The 16,331-nt window shown below is 49.3% G+C and overlaps 1 protein-coding gene across 1 annotated transcript in view; it reads left to right on the top strand.

Moving 5' to 3' along the window:
- Nucleotides 1-203: 203 nt before the first annotated feature.
- LOC147116283 (kinesin-like protein KIFC3) overlaps nucleotides 204-16,331 on the top strand; it is a 67,907-nt gene continuing 51,779 nt past the window's right edge. Inside the window, exons 1-3 of the mRNA XM_085991077.1 lie at nucleotides 204-389; nucleotides 936-1,076; nucleotides 9,206-9,397. Of these exons, the coding sequence (XP_085847203.1) occupies nucleotides 270-389; nucleotides 936-1,076; nucleotides 9,206-9,397 (453 nt within the window). The 5' untranslated portion in view covers nucleotides 204-269. The remainder of the gene's footprint in view (nucleotides 390-935; nucleotides 1,077-9,205; nucleotides 9,398-16,331) is intronic.

The following is a 16,331-nucleotide window of genomic DNA, read 5'->3' as shown; positions in this document are numbered from 1 at the left end:
GACATTATAAAGCTGTGAAAAGGTGAAGCTGTGCACTGGTGTCTAGAAGACACTTTCTTCACAAAGTTCTCAAACATGAGGGGATGTTTGGAAATCCACGTAAGTATCTATTTAGTTGGAGCACTTAAAGCAGAACAGGCTCTGCCCAAACTATTGCGCGTAATCTGACACTCCTCTCATCTCGTCCTCTCCTATCTCCAGGTGGGAAAGTTCCCCAGTTTTCCAGTCCAGCGGGGAGATCGCTCGGAATCATTCAAAAACTTATCGAGATGATCAACTGCATGCAGGAGGACAAAGCGAGGCTGCAGGAGGACAAAGCGAGGCTACAGGAGGAGCTGAACACCACCGAGACCAAACGGCAGGCACTGGGCAGCACTCGGCAGTCTCAGGTATTGCGGCTCTGTGTGCAGGTGGTGAGAGGGCTGAGATAGAGCAATGGGGGCTGCAGAGGTTGGGCTGGGCTGAGCAAGAGGAACTTTAATCTGCTCCGTTGTCTTTACCGTGCCGGCTACTGAGGTAATGGCGCACGGAGTTTCAGCCAATGCCCACGCTTCTGATGGGATGACTTTCTGCTTCGGCGAGTGTTCAAGTTGCACCTCACTCGTGCATGGAGTGTGTCCAAGCCGGGCAGTGCTGCCTGGATGTCTGGTGCCTCTGTTCAGGGCCACCGCACTGAGCTGCCTGCAGTTCTCACTGACTCCATCCAGCTTTTTGCCTCTTGTAAGTAAGTAACCGGTGTTGTGCCCACAGCTCGAGGGGGTGGATGTAAAGCTGTCTGACCAGGCTCAGAAACTGAACAGACTCTGCTCCCAGCTGGTGAGACTCCTGCATTGTTACCGCCAGCAGACACTTGTTCAAATCTTGTGGTGTTCCTGAGCTCGCAGGCCCGCGGGTAACTGGAACTAATTCTTTCTGCCTGTCTGTCTCTTCAACAGGGCACGACCGACCTGGAGAAACATTTAGAAATACTGGTGTTGGAGAATGATCGACTGAAGCAGGAATTAAACAGCAGCCAGCTCCAGCTGCAGCAGCTCCGGGTTTCCCTGTCTGGGTGCACCAACTGTGAGCACAGCAAGGTAAGAGAGAGCTGGAATTTCTACAGCTCCTTTCACAGCCTCAGGACCTCCCAAAGTGCTTTACAGTCAATCAAGTTATTTTGAAGTGTATTCATTGTTGTAATGTAGGAAACGAGGTGGCAAATTTGCGCACAGCAAGCTCCCACAAACAGCAATGTGATAATGACCAGATAATCTGTTTTAGTGATGTCGAGTGAGGGATAAATTTTGGCCAGGACACCGGGGAGACTTTGAAATAGGGTCATGGTGTTTTACGTTCACCTGAGAGAGCAGACTGGGCCTCGGTTTAGCATCTCGTCCGGAAGATGGCAGCTCTGACAGTGCTGCACTCCCTCAGCACTGCACTGGAGTGTCAGCCTTGATTATGTACTCAAGTGCCTGGAGTGGGACTTGAACCCACGACCTTCTGACTCCGAGGCGCGAGTTCTATCACTGAGCCACGGCTGACCCCCTGGGTATGGGGTGAGCACCAGGCTGGCTGCCGGCGATCTCTTTGCTGAAAGTGTTGGGTACACTTTACAGAGCCTGTTGGACACCGGGCACAGAGCCCGTAGGGTGCAGGGCACAAGCCCATTAACTGGAGCTTTTGAGACTTGCTGAATGCTATAGGGCCAAGGTTTTTAACTTGATTCTTGGAATGTGGGCGTCGCTGGCAGAGCCGGCATTTATTGCCCATCCCTAATTGCCCTTGAGGAGGAGGTGGTGGTCGTGGTGAGCCACCTTCAACTGTTGCAGCCCTTGTGAAGGTACTCCCACAATGCTGTTAGGGAAGTGATGAAGGGAAAGATGAGGAAATACTCCCACCCTGCCCTCGTACCCAGTACATCGCATATGTCTACTGGAGAAATATTCTGGGTTCCTTAATTTATTCTCGAGTTGTAGAGGGTGCCTCTGTTGCCCTGAAGATGGTAGTGGGGCTTCTTGACTCGCTGCAGTCCATGTGGTGATATTAAGGTGGCAATTCCAGGATACTGACCCAGCAACGATGACAGAACAACACGATATGTTCAAATCAGGGTGGTGTAATCTTAGTGGCGAACTTGGTGATTGTGTTCCCGTGAGATTTGTATAACGTACTGATGAGTTGGGGGGAATCTGGGTTCTTTGACTTCATTTTCCCGTTTTTGAATGAAATAAATATTCCACCAAACTATTTGGAACCAGCACGAGAACAGAAGGAGAGGCAGTGGACAGCTACGGCATTGGTCTTTATGTCGGGGCAATGAGTACGTTTGCGAATTGGAACAGGTTAAAGGATTTTAGGAGATTGAAAGCACACTGGTGCAGCTTGAGGAGATAGGGAAAGCGAACCATGCAGATTATCAGAATAAATCAAGTCGTCAAATCCCATGGGTACCCTAGAAACATAGAAAAATAGAATAAGGAGCATGAGTAGGCCATTCGGCCCCTCGAGCCCGCTCTGCCATTTAATGAGATCATGGCTGATCATCCAAATTCAGTATCCTGTCCTTGCTTTTTCTCCATATCCCTTGATCCCTTTAGCCTTAAGAAATATATCCAACTCCTTCTTGAATATATTTAATGAATTGGCCTCAACTGCCCTGTGTGGCAGCGAATTCCACAGGTTCACCACTCTCTGGGTGAAGAGATTCCTCCTCATCTCAGTCCTAAATGGCTTACCCCTTATCCTTAGACTGTGACCCCTGGTTCTGGACTCCCCTGCCATCAGGAACATCCTTCCTGCATCTGGTCTGTCTAGTCCTGTTAGAATGTTATAAGTTTCAATGAGATCCCCTCTCATTCTTCTAAACTCTAGCGAATATAAGCCTATTCGACCCAATCTCTCCTCATGCATCATTCCCGCCATCCCAGGTATCAGTCTGGTGAATCTTCGCTGCACTCTCTCCATGGCAAGAACATCCTTCCTCAGATAAGGCGACCAAAACTGCACACAATACTCAAGATGTGGTCTCAACAAGGCCCTGTACAACTGCAGCAAGACTTCCTTGCTCCTGTACTCAAATGCTCTCGCTATGAAGGCCAACATACCATTTGCCTTCTTAACTGCCTGCCGCACCTGCATGCTTACCTTCAGTGACTGGTGCACAAGGACACCCAGGTCTCGTTGCACTTCCCCTTTTCCTAATCTATTGCCATTCAGATAATAATCTGTCTTCCTGTTTTTGCCACTGAAGTGGATAACCTCGCATTTATCCACATTGGGCAGATGCATGGCAAATGCAGTATAATCACCCAACCTGTCCAAATCGTACTGGAGTTTCTCTGCATCCTCCTCACAGCGCACACGCCCACCCAGCTTCGTGTCATCTGCAAACTTGGAGATATTACATCTAGTTCCCTCGTCTAGATCATTTTTATATATAATATATATTGTGAATAGCTGGGGTCCTAGCGCCGATCCCTGCGGTACCCCACTAGTCACTGCCTGTCACTCGGGAAAAAGACCCGTTCATTCCAACTCTTTGCTTCCTGTCTGCCAACCAGTTCTCTATCCAAGACAGTACCTTACCCCCAATCCCATGTGCTTTAACTTTACTCGCTAATCTCTTATGCGGGACCTTATCGAAAGCCTTCTGAAAGCCCAAATACACCACATCCACTGGTTCTCCCTTATCTATTCTACCAGTTACATCCTCAAAAAATTCCAGTAGATTAGTCAAGCATGATTTACCTTTTGTAAATCCATGTTGACTTTGTCCGATATTGTCACTGTTTTCCAAGTGCGCTGCTATTACATCTTTTATAATGGACTCTAGCATTTTCCCCACTAATGATGTTAAGCTTCCTGGTCTATAATTCCCCGTTCTCTCTCTACCACCCTTCTTAAATAGTAGGGTTACATTAGCTATCCTCCAATCCATGGGAACTGTTCCAGAGCCTATAGAATGACACTGCAGATCTCGAAGTCCGCGACTCTGACTAGCTGAGTCTAATCCCACTCTTGTATCTCATGTTCGTAGCTGTCGGTTTAATCCCCAGGAATGTTGAACACCGACCAAGTCCTGACCCATAGCCTCTCGCGATTCAACACTGGCCAAGCACCTGATTGCTGAATGCAGGGCGAGTCCTGCAGGGGAAGGTCTGTTTACCAAGATGGTGAAGGGATAATTACTAGTCTTCGCCCTTTTCGGGCTACCCCAGATCAGGCGTATTCCCCAGATGTTCACCTTCAACTAAAGTTAGAGATAGCCAAATTCTATAAGACGCTTAATTGGGTCTAAAGGTCCAGGCTATCTCTCTCTAAAGGAAAGGAACAACGTAAAGATGTTGCCGTCCTCCAGATAGCACTTTTAGTAAGTTTAACTAGACTGTAACCATCCGGATATTATGAGGGTCTGGAAACCACCCCCCCCACCCCCCCAGAATTCTGCAACTCCTTACAAAAGAGTGTACAGAAATTGAGTTTGTGCGTTTGATACAGAAATACTATTTGAGACAATTCTAAAAATATATAGATTTATTTAAGAGTCGACATACAGTTAACAGCTGTTGAGTCAGTCGCAACTTTAACAGTTCAAAATACAAATAGCTTACCTGTCTTATTCTCAAATCTTAACTTCATACATTTTTACATTTCTATTATTCTTAATCCAGACTATCCACCAAAATCAAATTAAAAGTACCTTTTTGATCCCCGAGTCTCAAAGAATTAAAAACTTAGAGCGTGCCTCTGAAGTTGAGAATTGCTTGCTCTTTCCATCTGAAAAGCTCTATTTTTATACCTTTTTTTAGTGGTTTATTCTTTGAAGTTTTCTGCTGATGTAAGCTAATTCTCTCTAGTCATCTTCTGTTGAATTCTTTCTATTCTTGCTGTCAATTTAGCTGCTGCATGCATAATTATTTCTCTACCTTTAGGTGTTCCAAAACTTATCATAAAAAACAATGACAGTAGTATTTATTTGATATCATTCTTATCGAAGGTCTTCCATTCAATTTCTAAATCACCTCTGCTGTTTGAAAGCAGACGTCGTGTCTATTAACTATTCCATTTTCAATACAAAAACCATGTGATTGCTTGGTGTCGTCTATTGAAGTCATATTTCCAAAGTGTTCTGTTTGTACCTTTTACTACATGTAAAGGAAAAACACTTCAACTAGGGTGTTTGTTTTCCTAGCCATCTTAGTTGGTTATATTACTGACTTATGTTTTCTGTCTTTCATTTGATGTTACTTTTACAAAGGCACATGCTTTTTTAATATTCTGTGTTCCTGTTCGAAGTGTTCATTTTTAACACTTTACTTGGGCATTGCTATTGTGTTGGTTCCAAACTGCAGACATTCTGGAAGCTGCAACTTGATGTTTCAATAGGGCCATTGTCTCTATTAACAATCAATTCCCATTTCAAAAGCTTGTATGGTGTTTACAGCTTGTGTTAACACTTCATCTTATCTCAAAAGCCTGTGTTCTGTTTACAGCCTCTGTTATTGAGGCTTTTCAGACTTTTAAACCCAGTATGTCATGTATTAATAATATCAGAAATCTGTTCATAGGATGGTGTATCTCTTGGAATATGGCTATTTCCTTTACAACAGGACAGGGGGGAAATTGGAAGGGAAGGATTTTTACCCCCACTTCTCATGCTGATGCTGATTCTTGCTGGGCTACAGTTCAATAGGTGCCTGTATCCCCCTCGTGGGTCTGAAGGTGGGGGGGAATGTAACCTGATCCTGTCATCACCCACTGGCTGCACACTTGAACTCGCTGGTAGGGGGTCGCTGACGAGCAGAAACCCTGGCTGGCAATTTTTATTCTTTCCTAACCATAGCCCAGGGCGTAGAGGCCAGTGGTAACATCCCTTCCATTGTCCAAACTGAGATCGGCTAACTCACTGCAGACCAGGGATCAAACCCGGGGACCTCCACAACCTGTGCTAACGGAGCAGCAGGTCGCTTGGTGCAAATGATCAATCGGTGGCTCTCATAGCTCATCAGAGAGCCTGGAGGAGCAGGTTTGGCTGTTCTCGGAGGAGCAGGTTTGGCTGTTCTCGGAGGAGCAGGTTTGGCTGTTCTCGGAGGAGCAGGTTTGGCTGTTCTCGGAGGAGCAGGTTTGGCTGTTCTCGGAGGAGCAGGTTTGGCTGTTCTCGGAGGAGCAGGTTTGGCTGTTCTCGGGGGAGCAGGTTTGGCTGTTCTCGGGGGAGCAGGTTTGGCTGTTCTCGGGGGAGCAGGTTTGGCTGTTCTCGGGGGAGCAGGTTTGGCTGTTCTCGGGGGAGCAGGTTTGGCTGTTCTCGGGGGAGCAGGTTTGGCTGTTCTCGGGGGAGCAGGTTTGGCTGTTCTCCCGGGGGAGCAGGTTTGGCTGTTCTCCCGGGGGAGCAGGTTTGGCTGTTCTCCCGGGGGAGCAGGTTTGGCTGTTCTCCCGGGGGAGCAGGTTTGGCTGTTCTCCCGGGGGAGCAGGTTTGGCTGTTCTCCCGGGGGAGCAGGTTTGGCTGTTCTCCCGGGGGAGCAGGTTTGGCTGTTCTCCCGGGGGAGCAGGTTTGGCTGTTCTCCCGGGGGAGCAGGTTTGGCTGTTCTCCCGGGGGAGCAGGTTTGGCTGTTCTCCCGGGGGAGCAGGTTTGGCTGTTCTCCCGGGGGAGCAGGTTTGGCTGTTCTCCCGGGGGAGCAGGTTTGGCTGTTCTCCCGGGGGAGCAGGTTTGGCTGTTCTCCCGGGGGAGCAGGTTTGGCTGTTCTCCCGGGGGAGCAGGTTTGGCTGTTCTCCCGGGGGAGCAGGTTTGGCTGTTCTCCCGGGGGAGCAGGTTTGGCTGTTCTCCCGGGGGAGCAGGTTTGGCTGTTCTCCCGGGGGAGCAGGTTTGGCTGTTCTCCCGGGGGAGCAGGTTTGGCTGTTCTCCCGGGGGAGCAGGTTTGGCTGTTCTCCCGGGGGAGCAGGTTTGGCTGTTCTCCCGGGGGAGCAGGTTTGGCTGTTCTCCCGGGGGAGCAGGTTTGGCTGTTCTCCCGGGGGAGCAGGTTTGGCTGTTCTCCCGGGGGAGCAGGTTTGGCTGTTCTCCCGGGGGAGCAGGTTTGGCTGTTCTCCCGGGGGAGCAGGTTTGGCTGTTCTCCCGGGGGAGCAGGTTTGGCTGTTCTCCCGGGGGAGCAGGTTTGGCTGTTCTCCCGGGGGAGCAGGTTTGGCTGTTCTCCCGGGGGAGCAGGTTTGGCTGTTCTCCCGGGGGAGCAGGTTTGGCTGTTCTCCCGGGGGAGCAGGTTTGGCTGTTCTCCCGGGGGAGCAGGTTTGGCTGTTCTCCCGGGGGAGCAGGTTTGGCTGTTCTCCCGGGGGAGCAGGTTTGGCTGTTCTCCCGGGGGAGCAGGTTTGGCTGTTCTCCCGGGGGAGCAGGTTTGGCTGTTCTCCCGGGGGAGCAGGTTTGGCTGTTCTCCCGGGGGAGCAGGTTTGGCTGTTCTCCCGGGGGAGCAGGTTTGGCTGTTCTCCCGGGGGAGCAGGTTTGGCTGTTCTCCCGGGGGAGCAGGTTTGGCTGTTCTCCCGGGGGAGCAGGTTTGGCTGTTCTCCCGGGGGAGCAGGTTTGGCTGTTCTCCCGGGGGAGCAGGTTTGGCTGTTCTCCCGGGGGAGCAGGTTTGGCTGTTCTCCCGGGGGAGCAGGTTTGGCTGTTCTCCCGGGGGAGCAGGTTTGGCTGTTCTCCCGGGGGAGCAGGTTTGGCTGTTCTCCCGGGGGAGCAGGTTTGGCTGTTCTCCCGGGGGAGCAGGTTTGGCTGTTCTCCCGGGGGAGCAGGTTTGGCTGTTCTCCCGGGGGAGCAGGTTTGGCTGTTCTCCCGGGGGAGCAGGTTTGGCTGTTCTCCCGGGGGAGCAGGTTTGGCTGTTCTCCCGGGGGAGCAGGTTTGGCTGTTCTCCCGGGGGAGCAGGTTTGGCTGTTCTCCCGGGGGAGCAGGTTTGGCTGTTCTCCCGGGGGAGCAGGTTTGGCTGTTCTCCCGGGGGAGCAGGTTTGGCTGTTCTCCCGGGGGAGCAGGTTTGGCTGTTCTCCCGGGGGAGCAGGTTTGGCTGTTCTCCCGGGGGAGAAGGCTTGGCTGTTCTCCCGGGGGAGAAGGCGGTTTGGCTGTTCTCCCGGGGGAGAAGGCGGTTTGGCTGTTCTCCCGGGGGAGCAGGTTTGGCTGTTCTCCTGGGAGAAGGCGGTTTGGCTGTTCTCCTGGGAGAAGGCGGTTTGGCTGTTCTCCTGGGAGAAGGCAGCAGGATTGGCTGTTCTCCTGGGAGAAGGCAGCAGGAGAGCTGGTGCTAGTTCCTGGTTGCGTTGGCTTATGGGAAGCTGGTGAAGTGTGGAGTCTCGGCACATGCACGTAAGATAAGAAGCCATACGGCCCCTCGAGCCTGTTCTGCCATTCAATAAGATCATGGCTGATCTGCGACCTCACCTCCACTTTCCCGTCCTAACCCCATATCCCTTGATTCCCCATGAGTCCAAAAATCTATCGATCTCTGTCTTGAATATACTCAACGACTGAGCTTCCACAGCCCTCTGGGGTCGAGAATTCCAAAGATTCGTAACCCTCTAAGTGAAGAAATTCCTCCTCATCTCAGTCCTAAATGGCCGACCTCTTATTCTGAGACTGTGACCCCTGGTTCTAGACTCTCCATGCAGGGGAAACAGCCTCTCAGCATCTACCCAGTCAAGCCCTCTAAGAATTTTAAACGTTTCAATGAGATCCCCTCTCATTTATCTGAACTCCAGAGAGTACAGGCCCAACCGTGCCCAAGCAGCACCTGGGATGGGAAGAGACTACGTGATTTTTGAAGTGGGGCAGCTGACTTAAGAAGCTTGAGATGTAACTAGCTGTGTGACAATTAGTTAAACATTACGTTGAGAAAGCAGAAGTGAGGATCAGATGCAGTTGAGGCAGCAACTGGTAAAACATTGATCCCAGTCTTGGCAGTCGCAGCCAGGTAAAATATGACAAGCATTTTCCCACACTTTGCACCAACTAACAAGAATGACTGTGCTTCAAACTATTGCTGTTGGCACATCCTGGCCTCTCTGTCTGGTTATTGGCAACTGCTGGCACAGTTGGTGGTAGTGCATTTATTTTAAACATGTATAAAATCAAAAGAGAGAGAAATGCGCCACAGTTCCACCCGCACCTGAAGAGGGAAGAAAGTCAACCTAACGTTGGCAGGTTTGTGGTTTTTCTTTTGCTCTCGGGCATTAAACGGATCTCGTGTTCTAATCCCCATTGTAGGAAAGCTCGCGGTTGCGAGAGCGGACAACTGGCCTGCAGCTGGAGCTGGAAGAGAAGACGCAGCTCCTGACCGAGCTGGAACAGCACCTCAAAGATGTCCTTCACGAGAAGGCTGAAAGGGAGGAGAGGCTGAATAAGCGGATCAGAGACTGCCATCTAGCTCTGACCAAGCAGACCACGCCATCGGTTAAGGTAAAAGAAATTGCACTTCCAAAACCATCTGCACATCCAGCGCAGCACAGCAAGGATGTGGAGCCATTGGGTTCAGGGGTTAAACTTTATATTATCAACATGGAATAGGCTGGGTTGGATATTGTTAGTCTCCAATAGTGGAAAAAAAGAGGTGCACCAAAATCTTTAGCTTAAGCCACATTAAATGAAAGGGACTGACTCCCACAGCTACCTGGACTACACTTCCTCCCACCCCGCCTCCTGTAAGGACTCTATTCCATTCTCCCAGTTTCTCCGTCTCCGCCGCATCTGCTCTGACGATGCCACCTTCTATCCTAGTGCTTCCAACATGTCTTCCTTTTTCCTCAACCGAGGATTCCCCTCTACCGTGGTTGACACAGCCCTTGACCGTGTCCGTTCTATCTCCCGCACTTCTGCCCTCACCCCTGCCCCTCCCTCCCGGAACCACGATAGAGTTCCCCTTGTCCTCACCTTTCACCCCACCAGCCTCCACATTCAACGGATCATCCTCCGCCATTTCCGCCACCTCCAGCGTGATCCCACCACCAAACGGATCTTCCCCTCGCCTCCCCTTTCAGCATTCTGTAGGGACCGCTCCCTCCGCGACACCCTAGTCCACTCCTCTATCACCCCCAACACCCCTTCCCCTTCGCCCAGCACCTTCCTGTGCAAGCGCATGAGATGCAAAACATGCCCTTATACCCCCCCCTTCCCACTGTCCAAGGCCCCAAACACCCCTTCCAGGTGAAACAGCGATTTACTTGCAATTTAGTATACTGTATTCGCTGCTCACGATGTGGTCTCCTCTACATTGGCGAGACCAAACGCAGATTGGGTGACCGCTTTGCAGAACACCTCTGTTCAGTCCGTAAGGGGGACCCCGAGCTTCCGGTTGCCTGTCACTAATTCACCGCTCCACTCCCACTCGGACCTCACCGTCCTCGGCCTCTTGTATTGTTTCACGGAAGCTCAGCGTAAGCTCGAGGAACAGCACCTCATCTCTCGATTAGGCACTTTACAGCCTTCTGGACTTAACATAGAGTTCAACAATTTCAGATCATAACCTGGCCCCTATCATACATATATTTTTTTATCCACACTTTTTGTTTGAGCCTGCTGTTCTTCTCTCCCACGTGGCAGCTGTCTTTCATTCTGCCAGTGCAATTTACACTTCATCTAGAGCCATCCTTTGTTTCTTAACCTGTTCCATTACCATCTCCTTTTGCCTTGAATATCTCAATGGGGGAGAAATTCAGTTGTTGGCACCAGCCGTTAATGCCTTAAGAGGGCGATAAGTGGCCAATGTCTCCCAGTTCGCGGTGCATTGCTGCATCCGCCAAGTCACGAATGCCCTCTTCAAAAGGCGACGTCAGTACATTTCCTTCCCCATGACCCTGGACAAGCAGCAAGAGCGCGCAATGGGATTTGCAACAATAGCGGGCTTCCCCATGGTCCAGGGCGCCATTGACTGCACGCATGTGGCTTTGCGGGCGCCTCAAGAGAATGCTGAGGATTACCGCAACTGGAAGGGGTTCCATTCGTTGAACGTGCAGTTGGTGTGTGACCACAGACAGCTGATACTAGCTGCCAATGCCCGCTTTCCAGGCAGCAGCCACGACGCCTTCATCCTGCGCCAGACCTTTTCGAAGCCCCAGCTCACCCAGGAGGCTGGCTTCTCGGGGACAAGGGCTATCCTTTGTGCACCTGGCTGATGATTCCGCTCCGTGTGCCCAGCACCCCTGCTGAAGAATGATACAATGAGAGCCATCAAGCAACCAGGAACATCATTGAGCACACAATCGGTGTGCTAAAGCAACGGTTCCGCTGTCTGGACTGTTCGCATTTGGGGCGGTTAGCTCGGAGCCCATATTCCTGCAATCTAGTGAGCACCTGCTCCAGGTTGGCAAGGTGATCACTGTCATTTTCGCCCGTGACCAGGATGTCGTCCAAATAACACTGGGTCCCTGGGATCCCTTGCAGGACTTGTTCCATTGCCCTCTGCCAAATAGCCGAAGCTGATGCTACCCCGAATACCAGCCGGTTGTATTGGTAGAGACCTTTATGGGTGTTGATTGTGAGGTATTTTTTTGATGCTTCTTCTACCTCCATTTGCAGATACGCCTGGGCCAGATCAATCTTAGTGAAGCGTTTCCCTCCAGATAGCGAGGCGAAAATATCTTCAATCCGCAGAAGTGGATATTGTACGGTGTGAAGGACCGGGTTCACTGTTACCTTATAGTCCCCACAGATGCGAACCTTCCTTGGTTCCCCAGGCGTGCTGCTCAACGACTTTTTCATCACCGGGACGATGGGTGTAGCCCACTCGCTCCAGTCTACCTTGGACAGTACACCTGAGCATTCCAGACTCTCCAGCTCTGCTTCGACGGCTGGGCGGATCGCATAAGGTACCGGTCTGGCCTTAAAAAAATAAAAAAAAATTTTGGGCTCTGCGTTTTCTTCAATTTTAATCGTCGTTGTCATGCCTTTTAGTGTTCCGAGGCCTTGCTGGAACACTTCTTTCGCGTCAGTTAGGATCTTTGACAGTCGCCCAGGTGTGACGTCGTCATCCTTTTTGTCAGCCACAGTCAGTGCCTGTATGGAATGCCAATCCAGTTGTATTTTCCGGATCCATTCACCTCCCAGTAATGGTGGTCCTCCATCTTGCAATACATACAGGTCTAGTTTTGGTGTTTCCTTACCGTTATATATAACGGTCACCCTTATTTTTCCTTTGGGTAGACTTTTTGCCCCGTGTACGTCTTCAAAATAATTTTTGTGTCTCTCAAGGGTATGTGAGAGAATAGCCGCTCGTAGTCCCATCGGTTTATGACTGTTAGGGCTGATCCTGTGTCCAATTCCATCTTTACCTGGACTCCTGCTATCTTGAGAGTGACCCAAATGATTCGGTGAACCTCCGTTGTGATCACATTATGTAGTTTCAGACAACTCAGTTCCCTGCTTTCGGAGTCGTTATCACTCTTTTGTTCGTCTGAACTATTCTCCGTCATCTTATGTACCTTGTACTTTTCTTTGGTAGGTTTCTTATTGCTGGTTTTCTTTCCCGACCTGCAGACTCGTGCTATGTGTCCTACTTTTCCACACTGTCTGCACACTTTGTCTTTGAACCAGCAATCATTCTGGTCGTGTGTTCTGCCGCAGCGATAGCACTTCTCTGTTCCATATGACATTTTGTTTGTGCCATATTCTTGCGGTCTCTGTTGTATCTCTGCAGCGCCCCGTGCTGCTGCTTCATATGATACCACAATGCTGAAAGCCTTTTCCAGCGTAAGGTCCTTTTCAGATAAAAGCCGTTTCTGGGTTCCTTCACTTTGAAGCCCACACACAAACTTGTCCCTTAAGGTATCTGCCAGTCCCGCTCCAAACTGGCAGTGTTTCAATAGTTTACGCAGTTCTGTTAAATAAACAGCATTGCTTTCATCCTTATGCTGGTTCCGTTTGTGAAACTTGAATCTTTCTGCTATCGGCAGCGGTGTGGGGTTTAAATGTTCCTGTAGTATCGTTACTATGTCTTCAAAACTCTTTTCCATTGGCTTCGTTGGGGTTACTAGATTTCGTAATAAACCATACGTCTTTGCACCCATTAAATTTAACAATACCGACGCTTTCTTGTCATCTGACACCTCATTTGCCTTGCAGTATACCTCTATTCGTTCGACATATGTAGTCCAATCTTCGACTTCATTGTCAAATGCGGTGATACTGCCACTCTTCGGCATTTTGGGTGTGGTTTAAAATGGCGTCTCCCGCGCTTTCCTTTCTCCCCCGCAATTCTCGAGTCTCTGCTGGATGACTGGGCGGTTGCCCGTGGTCGACGCCCGAGTCTCTGGCCTTGACCTCCAATCCACTGATCTCCAGGAACGAATCCCCGGGAGGTGATGCAGAGTTGCAGGTAGGTTCGAACTTGCCTTGTCACCAATGTTGTGTCTGTGTATAATAAGACACAGACTGCAGGAGAACGGTACAACAGGTGTTTACTCAACGTGGCTCACACGGGAACTGATCTGTACAGATTACTACTCAGTACTATATACAGGTGTGGTCACTGCCGGTACGGCAGTATACATGAGCTGTAAAAGATAGTTCCCCCCTTAAAGGTATATACATTACACTGACAACCATGTGTGCAGGAAGTGTGTCCAGCTGCAGCTACTGGCAGACCACATTACGGTGCTGGAGCAGCGATTGGATACATAGTGGACCATTCGCGATGCTGAGGACATCGTGAATAGCACGTTTGATCAGTTGGTCACACCGCAGGTAAAGTTGGCACAGGCAGAGAGGGAGCGGGTGACCAAAAGGCAGAGTAGTAGGCGCAGGCAGGTAGTGCAGGGGTCCCCTGTGGCCATCCCGCCTCTCAAACAGATATACCGCTTTGGATATTGTTGGGGAGGATGGCTTACCAGGGGAAGGCAGCAGCAGCCAACTTCCTGGCACCAGGGGTGGTTCTGCTGCACAGGCTGGGAGGAAAAGGACTGGTAGAACTATAGTGATAGGGGATTCTATTGTAAGGGGAATAGATGGGTGTTTCTGCGGCAGCAAATGAGACTCCAGGATGGTGTGTTGCCTCCCTGGTGCAAGGGTCAAGGATGTCTCGGAGCGGCTGCAGAAAATTTTGGAAAGGGAGGGCGAACAGCCAGTTGTCGTGGTGCATTATAGGCACCAACGATATAGGTAAAGAACGGGATGAGGTCCTAAAAGCTGAATATAGGGAGTTAGGAGGTAAATTTAAAAATACGACCTCAAAGGTAGTAATCCTGAGATTGCTACCAGTGCCACGTGCTAGTCAGAGTAGAAATAGAAGGATACTTCAAATGAATACGTGGCTAGAGGAATGGTGCAAGGGGGAGGGATTCAAATTCCTGGGACATTGGAACCGGTTCTGGGGGAGGTGGGACCAGTACAAACCGGACAGTCTGTACCTGGACAGGACCGGGACCGATGTCCTTGGGGGAGTGTTTGCTAGTGCTGTGGGGGAGGGTTTAAACTAAAATGGCAGGGGGTTGGGAACCTGAGCAGGGAGACAAAGGAAAGGGAAACAAGGATAGAAGCAAAAGACAGGAAGGAGAATAACAAAGGTGGCAATCGGAAAAATCAAGGGTTTAAAACAAACGTGGCCACAGTAAATAATAATTCTAAAAGGTCTAAGAGGGTTAAAAAAACAAGCCTGAAGGCTTTGTGTCTTAATGCAAGGAGCATTCGTAATAAGGTGGATGAATTAGCAACGCAAATAGAGGTAAATGAATATGATATGATTGGAATTACGGAAACATGGCTCCAGGGGGACCAAGGCTGGGAACTCAACATTCAGGGGTATTCAATATTCAGGAAAGATAGGCGAAAAGGAGGTGGGGTAGCATTGCTGGTTAAAGAGGGGATTAACACAATTGTAATGAAAGATATTAGCTCTGATGATGTGGAATCTGTATGGTTGGAACTGAAAAATACCAAAGGGCAGAAAACATTAGTGGGAGTGGCGTATAGACCTCCAAACAGTAATGCAGAGGTTGGGGATGACATTAAAAGGGAAATTAGAGAAGCGTGCAATAAGGGCAAAGCAGTCATCATGGGTGACTTTAATCTACATCTAGATTGGGCTAACCAAATTCGTAACAATACTGTGGAGGAGGAATTCCTGGAGTGTTTATGGGATGGTTTCCTGGACCAATATGTCGAGGAACCAACTAGGGATCAGGCCATCTTAGACTGGGTATTATGCAATGAGAAAGGATTAATTAGCAATCTTGTTGTGCAAGGCCCCTTGGGTCAGAGCGATTATAATATGATCGAATTCTTCATTTAAGATGGAGAGGGAAGTAGTTGACTCAGAGACTAAGGTCCTGAATTTAAATAAAGGGAACTATGGTATGAGACGCGAGTTGGGTAGGATTGATTGGGGAACGTCACTCAAAGGGTTGACGGTGGATAGGCAATGGCAAACATTCAAAGATCACATGGATGAACTACAGAATTTGTTTATCCCAGTTTGGCATAAAAATAAATCAAAAAAGGTGACTCCACCATGGCTAACAAGGGAAATTAGGGATAACATACGATCCAAAGAGAGGGCATATAAATTGGCCAAAAAAAGCAGCAAACCTGAGGATTGGGAGCAGTTTAGGATTCAGCAAAGGAGGACAAAGGGATTAATTAAGAGGGGGGAAATAGATTATGAAAGTAAGCTTGCAGGGAACATAAAAACTGACTGTAAAAGCTTTTATAGATCTGTGAAGAGAAAAAGATTGGTGAAGTCAAGCGTAGGTCCCTTGCAGTCCGAATCAGGGGAATTTATAATGGGGAACAAAGAAATGGAGACCAATTAAATACATATTTTGGTTCTGTCTTCACAAAGGACACAAATAACCTCCCAGAGATGTCGGGGAACATAGGGACTAATGAGGGGGAGGAACTGAATGAAATCAGTATTTGTAGGGAAATGGTGTTGGGGAAGTTGACGGGATTGAACGCCGATAAATCCCCAGGGCCTGATAATCTACATCCTAGGGTACTTAAGGAAGTGGCCCTGGAGATAGTAGATGCATTGCTGGTCATCTTCCAGAACTCGATAGACTCTGGAACAGTACCCATGGATTGGAGGGTAGCTAATGTTACCCCACTATTCAAAAAAGGTGGTAGAGAAAAAGCGGGGAATTATAGACTGGTAAGCCTGACATCGGTAGTGGGGAAAATGCTAGAGTCCATTATAAAAGATGTAATAGCAGAGCACTTGGAAAGCAGTGACAGGATCGGACAAAGTCAACATGGATTTACAAAAGGTAAATCGTGCTTGACTAATCTACAGGAATTTTTTGAGGATGTAACTGGTAAAATAGATAAGGGAGAACCAGTGGATGTGGTGTATTTGGACTTTCAATAGGCTTTCGATAAGGTCCTGCATAAGAGATTAGCATGCAAA

The sequence above is a fragment of the Somniosus microcephalus genome, chromosome 6 (assembly GCF_052327205.1).
Source record: "Somniosus microcephalus isolate GS21.2 chromosome 6, FLI_Smic_1.0, whole genome shotgun sequence".
NCBI lineage: Eukaryota > Metazoa > Chordata > Chondrichthyes > Squaliformes > Somniosidae > Somniosus > Somniosus microcephalus.
Note: the sequence above shows the minus strand (reverse complement) of the source record. Positions and strands in the feature narration are given on the sequence as shown.